The sequence below is a fragment of the Zingiber officinale genome, chromosome 8B, assembly GCF_018446385.1.
Source record: "Zingiber officinale cultivar Zhangliang chromosome 8B, Zo_v1.1, whole genome shotgun sequence".
NCBI lineage: Eukaryota > Viridiplantae > Streptophyta > Magnoliopsida > Zingiberales > Zingiberaceae > Zingiber > Zingiber officinale.
In genome coordinates this window covers 4752402-4760092 of record NC_056001.1, presented here as the reverse complement: position 1 = coordinate 4760092, position 7691 = coordinate 4752402, and the positions used below count along the sequence as shown (strand labels likewise).

Genomic DNA, 7691 nt, shown 5'->3' with positions numbered 1-7691 from the left:
TTTGGTGGAGATGTATAATTTTCGCATAGTGGTCGTATAATTTTCATGGAAGGAGAATCAAGCACGTGTCCTTTAATTCTTCCATCTAAAAGTTTTTAATTTATAGTAAGATCCAATAAAGAAATTGTTAATGTTAGTGGGGTAGGTAACATGTCTAGTTGACTTGTCTTAATTATTCAACTTACTTAGCCTTCGATTAAATTTATGTTTTATTTTTATAAATCCATTTTCTTGATTTGTTAAGAAATGAATGCATCTGATCGAGCTATGGCAGTTCAGACTAATTTACACCTCTGATTATCAGATCCACAATTCTTATGAAATAAAATTGATTAGTCTTACTACCAAATCATCTAATTATTCTTTTTATTTACATCGATAAATCAAGAATGAAAAATCGGTGTAGACAACCACCTCAATCATAGCTTGTACTGAAGTCGGTGTAGACAACCATCACACTCCTCACCTGATGCTTTCCGTTCGACCAGATGACCGTCGCCGGCGCCGTCGAGTTCCCTGGCAATGGAACGCCTGAAACCGACACTGTGAACTGCCTCTTCTCATTCAACTCCGAAAACTCCAACTCACTAGGATTCACCGTCACATTAAGTTTGGAATCAGCCGTGACTTTCGCCTTGTACTTGCCGACGCTGCCCACGTTGGTCACTGTTCTCAAGAACTTCGCAGCGAAGGTTTTCCCGTCTTTAACATATAGGCCCATGGTAGGATAATTGAGATCCCTCGCGTTTCCCTTGGCCTTGGCAGGGCAGGAACTGTTGTGGCCGGTGATGATCTTAATCAGGGTTTCGTTGTAGCCCGTGTTGCAGAGCATTTGAACGTAGTCACTTTCACCAGCGTCGTAGACAAGACCTGGGTCGACGGCCTTCACCGGGTTCAATTGGCCGGCTCCATATGATAATTGGTCTTGTTTATCCGAGGGATGCATCGGTTTAGCTGTGTGTATATATATATATATATATATATATATATATAAAACATGGATAAGATGATAAATTTTGCTTCCATGCACAAATAAATTATACAAGGTTACGTTGAAGAACAAATTACGGGTAAATAATTAATGTTAAGGCTGGAGACCTGTCGTCATGAGCGCAGACATGATGGCTGCCGGCGACCAATTTGGGTGGAAGGACTTGACGTAGGCGGCGGCGCCGGTGACGTGCGGGCAAGCCATGGAAGTTCCCGAGATTATGTTGAACTCTACGAACCTCGGGTCGCCGGTGATGCCTGACACTGGTACAGCCTTTGACCAAGCGGCCAAAATGTCAATTCCTGGAGCGATTATATCAGGCTGCAAAACAATTATATTAATTAAATCCCTTAAAAAATGTGTGAATTAGGTACGTAATTGAACCAAGGATATTGGATTAATGACCTTCAGGATGTCTCGGGTGACGAGGTTGGGGCCTCTCGATGAGAATGAAGCGACCAGGGGAGCCCTGGGGTCGAAAACTTGTTCACTTTTGTGGATGTTAGCCACTGGATTTCTGACCAAGATCATATATATTCATTTATTGATTGAATAAATTATTTAATCAGTATCTATATTTTCTCTCTGTACACTAAATATAAATACTCATGGATATATATATATATATATATATATATATATATATAAACACTCACTCAGTGTTGTTTATATAGTGCTTAAGCTTGAGGCCATCCGCGGTGCTGAGCAAAATTGTTGGCCTTGGATATGAGTAGGAATAGTCAAGTGCAGTGTCATCGCTACATAGAATTCCTTCAAAACCTGTATAATTAAAAGTTCCGTAATAGAAGAAGTTGCAGAAAATAATCTTCCCTTTCACCACATCCAAATATTTAGATAGGTCAGTGCAATCCCTGAAACACAACAAACAGTGGACAAGTTTGATAATTGAAAATACAATATATAAGCTAGTTCCATTTATGAAGAGAAGATAGCGTTATATATCTTCGTACCCTTGAGTTTCATGTAGGAAGATGAAGGGGTAATTGCTTTTTTCAGTGGGAAACGTATTGGCACCGGCTCCCTGTAATTTTTGTTTCAAATAATAAATAATAATATGATTTTATATATTTAAACGCCAATTCTCATGCAAGTAGAGAAAAAAAAATCATTACTTTAATGTGGTTATGATAAAAATAACTAAACTATAAATAATTAGTACGAAAGAAATATGGCTAATTAGTATAAGGAAATGGAGTGCGACTATGAACAGAACTTTTGCATATGATCAAAATCACATTATCTTTAAATTGTATAATTACTCACCAAAGTGGACACATTATCTCCGGTGACCACCCTGCCAATTATGTGTCTATCGATACTGCTCGCCGCCACGGACATCAACCATGGTGCCACATTGGTGACTGTGTTATGACTGGGCCCCATGTTTCCGGCGGCAGTCGATGTTAAAATCCCGTTCATCATGGCGTGGAACGAACCAATTGCTAATGAGTCGACGAAGTAATCCATCTGGAAGAGAGAGCCGATTGATGCGGAGATGATGTCGACGCCATCAGAGATCGCATCGTCAAATGCCGCCAAGATGTCTACTTCGGTGCACCCGAACGTCCAGCACACCTTGTACATCGCGAGCCTCGCCGATGGCACAGCCCCTCGGGCGGTGCCTTGGGCGAGGTCATAAAGGCTGGCGTGGGATACGCTCCGGCCAGCGGCGGTGGAAGATGTGTGCGACCCGTGACCTTCGAAGTCGCGCGGTGATGGTTCGTCCAACGTGTAATCGCCTAGACTATTGTAGTAACGGGCGCCGATAATTTTGCTTAATTATTCAATCAATCATAAATTTATATTAGTCACAATTTTAAACATAAATTCTAGGTTTTGACTTAATTAGCAATAAATTCAATCAAATAATTATAATTAAAATCATCAAATTTTATATGCATACTTGTTGCAAGTTATATTTACGCAAGTGCCCTTCCATTTCCTCGGCGGCGGCCGCAATCCCCCATCACTGAAGGACTTGGATTCTGGCCAAATTCCAGTATCTAACATTCCAATGATGATGTCGCTTTCCAGTGTGGGATTCCTATTAACTGTCTGTGTGAAGTTGAGAAAATCCCATGACCTCGTCGTGCGAATCTTCAGGATTTTACTAGGAAACACTGAAACTATTCCCTTCCTTCCTGCAATTATTTCATGTTTCCAGTATTATTCATTTATTATGTATCTTTCATCAAAATAAAAACTATTCAATATACCACTCAATTTTGCAGCTTCATCAGTAGAAAGTTTAGCAGCAAATCCGCTGAAACTCTTCTGATAGCTATACACCAGAGACTCATTTGGTGAACTGCATTATCAATTGTTTTAGTCAAGAAATTCGACAAAATATATATAATTTTTCACAAAATAACGTATATCAACTTATTGCCTACTTGTTCACGAGAATTTCTTTAAGCAAATTGAGATGATGCTCAGGAGTTGGATACTGGGATGAGGGTTGAGCTCCCATGTACACAATATAAACCTGCAATATGTCATTCATGTATGGTAATATTAATTGATTTAATACAGATTAAAGAACAATTTTTATAGTAAATTTATAATTGTAATTACCTTTCTTTCTTCATTTGAAGAGGCTGATGCAAAAAGAAGAATAAAGGATATGAAAAGTGCAAGTGGAATTAGATAGGATGGTGGAGAAGCCATTATAGTTCCTAAGGAAAATCCTATTTCTGTACATTTTGTAGGTGAAATAACGTTAATTTATAGGGATCAATTTTTAAGGATAAAATTGTTTATGAGTTATCTATTGGATGTCAACTATAATGAAGAGTTGATTAACACGTACTAACTATTAAACATTACCACGTTGATGCAACGACCATATGGATCAAATTTTTTATGTTGAGATATTCATATATATATTTATGATTTTATCTATTAGAGAATGAGTCAAAGATATATATCTTTAATCTTTGTTACGATTCAGATAGAGATTTAAACCTATTAATTCGTTACAAGAGACGGCATTTCTCAATTATCTTTGTTTATTTTTTTTCATTATATAAAAATTTCATATAGTTACTTTTTTTAATAACATTAAATTGATCATCAAGTTGCAACACTTTTCAGTTGAGTGATATTTGTCTTTTAAAAACTTTTCCTTTTTTAGTTTGTCTTACATTTTTACCCATGTTACAATTAGGAATGTAATCGAGCCGAGCCGAGTCGAGCTAAGCCGAACCGAATTTTTAAATGTTTGAGTTTGACTCATTTATAATCGAGCCGAGCTCAAGCTTTATTTAACGAATATATTCATGACTCACGAGCTTATTCGAGCTTTTATCGAGCCTAAACGAGTTTAATAAATATAAATTATAAATTTAAATATTCATTAAGACTAAATTATATATTTAGAGAAAATTATAATATTTTTATTAAAATTTATAATTTTATTCTAATAAATAAATTTAATATATTTGTTTATATTTTTCATAAGTAGAATGTAAAAGGTATAAATTCAATATTAAAATTATTATTTTTTCATTTAAAAGTCGATTCATGAGCTTACTAATGAACATGTTCATGAGCTAACTAGCCGAGTATTGTGAAACTTGAACTTGGTTTATTTATCTTAACGAGTCTCATTAAACGAACTCAAATGAGCTTTTATTGAATCAAGATTCGAACAGCTCATGAGCAACTTGATTCATTTACACCCTTAGTTACAATACAAGAAAACTATCAATTTGTAACATACTTAATGATCGAATAAAATTGGTTGCTAATTAATGATTGTTAGTGGTCAATCTTTAAAATTGATTGTTATTTTGTGACGGATGTAAAAATTTTGTCACTATTTAAGGACCGATTTAGCTTTCAGTCATTAGTTTTAATGACAAAAAAAAATTATTCGGTGTTAAATTTTTTCATTTTAATTTATTTTATGTTTTTATCATTAGTGATTGATCTTTAAAAAGGAAAAATACTTTTAACCCTCTCTATTTTCTATCAAGTAGCATTTTATCTCATATTTAAAAATAACATTTAACCCCCTTTGATCAAAGTTAAATGTGAAAAAAAAATATAAAAGATAATTATGTTATTGTCTTTTTGATAATCTTAGAGGAAAAAATTATATTAAATTTATTGATAATTCACATTCACTTATGTTTTATGAACTAATTTTAGACAATTCAAGACCCTATTGATATTTTCAATATATGTATGGTTGCTGATTTAGTAATTAAAATCAATAAAGTGTATGTAACCTCTAACAATATATGAAAGTATAATTTTCTTTTCTTACGCGAAGGCAAATTTTCTTCGTCTTCTTACGCGAAAATTATCTACTTTTGGCCTAGGCCCTCATGGCTTTGCTCTTAGGTTCTTCCCATGCAACCCCAACAATTCCCCCTCAAACAAAAGACCACAGGCTTCCCACGTCCGATCATCTATCCACCAAGTCTTCCTGCCCTTCGGTCCACCCGACCTATCCGAACATAGGAGCCCCCACTTCCTTTATTCGTCCGGGCTCTGATACTAATTGTAGGATCGAAAAGAATTTAGATATCTTCACAATGACATGATATTGTCTACTTTGGGCCTAGACCCTCATGATTTTGCTCTTGGGCTCTCCCCAAAAGGCCTCATGCCAATGGAGATATCTTTCTCTTATAAACTCGTGATCCTTCCTATGTGTTTTTAATGTGGGACTATGTTTGCAACTTTGCAACCCCAACAGACTTGACCATCAAAGAGGGTAACACCGACAATGCCAACCCTCATCTGACAAGCTTTGCTTTGCAAGACACCGAGAGCGAACACATCGACAAATCGACATCCACCACATATCCTAGTGAGTGACGAAGGACACCATCACTGGATGCTTATATATATATTTAAAGTTTTGATATCCTACGCATACGTAGGATATCACTCGTTTTATTTATTTTTATTTTTTTAAAAATTTTGAATTAAAAAAATAAATAAAATATTTTTTGTAAATTTTATTTCTAGGGTTCAGGCTTTGCGTTATAGTTTTTAAGCTATTTTTTTTAGATTTTGTTTATAGGGTTCAGACTTTTCAATTATGTTATAGTGATTGGTTTTAAAAAAAATTAAAATAAAATAAATTTAAGTATTTATTGAGTATTGTAATATGTTGAGGGGATATATTAATGTATTAGAAATTTATATAAAGAAATGTTTATTTTTTTAATAAATAAAATATTTTTTTTTAAATTTTATTTCTAGGGTTCAGGCTTTGGGTTATGATCCTTCCTATGTGTTTTCAATGTGGGACTATGTTTGCAACTTTGCAACCCCAACAGACTTGACCATCAAAGAGGGTAACACCGACAATGCCAACCCTCATCTGACAAGCTTTGCTTTGCAAGACACCGAGAGCGAACACATCGACAAATCAATATCTACCACATATCCTAGTGAGTGACGAAGGACACCATCACTGGATGCTTATATATATATTTAAAGTTTTGATATCCTACGCACACGCAGGATATCACTCGTTTTATTTTTTTTATTTTTTTAAAAATTTTGAATTAAAAAAATAAATAAAATATTTTTTGTAAATTTTATTTCTAGGGTTCAGACTTTGCGTTATAGTTTTTAAGTTATTTTTTTTAGATTTTATCTATAGGGTTTAGACTTTTCAATTATGTTATAGTGATTGGTTTTAAAAAAAAAATAAAATAAAATAAATTTAAGTATTTATTGAGTATTGTAATATGTTGAGGGGATATATTAATGTATTAGAAATTTATATAAAGAAATGTTTATTTTTTTATTAAATAAAATATTTTTTTTAAAATTTTATTTCTAGGGTTCAGGCTTTGGGTTATAGTTTTTAAGTTATTTTTTTTAGATTTTATCTGTAGGGTTCAGTCTTCCCAATTAGGTTATAGTGTTTGGTTTAAAAATAAAATAAAATAAAATAAATTTAAGTATTTATTGAGATTGTAATATGTTGAGGGATATATTAATATTTATTTTTTTAATTGATATTTTAATTTAAAATATTAAAAAAATAAAAAAAAACTGATTGATATCCTGCGCGCACGCACAGTCGTTTGGTCAAAGAGAGGTAAGTGCTATTTTTAACATATAAAGACGCAAAATGCTATTTTCAATGGACCATGAGACAATATACCAATCAAACCCCAGGCAATGACACTCCGAGGATCGAACCCTGGACCTTTTGGCCACGAAACCATGCGCCTCCAGCTGTGCTACGCCCTGGGGACGAGTTGATTGCCATGAAGATCACATGACCAGTGGATGGATATCAAATAATTTATTAAGAACTATCTAAAAAAAACTATAATTTAGCGACAAATATTTACGACAAAAATTGGTCATCACTAATTTGCTTGCGACAAAATTTATGACAAAAAAATAAATTGTCATAATTTAACAACCATTTTTGCGATAAAAATATTTTTGTCTCAAATTAGCAATAAAATATGATTAGTCGGAAAACTCATTGAAAATTATTGATGAACTTTCATATTGTCGCTGAATTTGCGACGAATCCTAAATTCGTCGCTAATTCAGTGACGAAAAATAGATTTGTCGCACATTCTGCAACGAATAATAGATTAGTCATAAATGTTACGATGAATTCAAGATTCATCATAGAAATCAATTTTTTTTTTATAAAAATTTAGACTTTTTGAAACTAGTTTTTATGGGTTAC

General features: G+C 33.7%; 1 protein-coding gene across 1 annotated transcript; it reads right to left on the bottom strand.

The window, feature by feature from the left end:
* Positions 1-415: 415 nt before the first annotated feature.
* Positions 416-3679, bottom strand: LOC122015707 (subtilisin-like protease SBT4.3). The gene is made up of 10 exons (XM_042572727.1): positions 3587-3679; positions 3406-3497; positions 3229-3320; positions 2916-3153; positions 2276-2786; positions 1963-2033; positions 1648-1863; positions 1397-1508; positions 1099-1312; positions 416-954 (listed from the first exon to the last, which is right to left on the bottom strand). Exons 1-10 carry the CDS (start codon positions 3677-3679, stop codon positions 416-418), a joined length of 2178 nt encoding a protein of 725 aa, XP_042428661.1.
* Between the last annotated feature and the right edge of the window lie 4012 nt (positions 3680-7691).

What these genes read in the sequence shown, in the direction of transcription:
- LOC122015707 (XM_042572727.1), bottom strand. Translation starts at nt 3,679, where the DNA reads ATGGCTTCTCCACCATCCTATCTAATTCCACTTGCACTTTTCATATCC. An exon ending in TGAAGCTGCAAAATTGAGTG is followed by an intron (nt 3,154 to 3,228) that starts GTATATTGAATA and finishes AAATAATTGCAG; the next exon opens with GAAGGAAGGGAATAGTTTCA. An exon ending in GTAAATATAACTTGCAACAA is followed by an intron (nt 2,787 to 2,915) that starts GTATGCATATAA and finishes TGAATAATTAAG; the next exon opens with CAAAATTATCGGCGCCCGTT.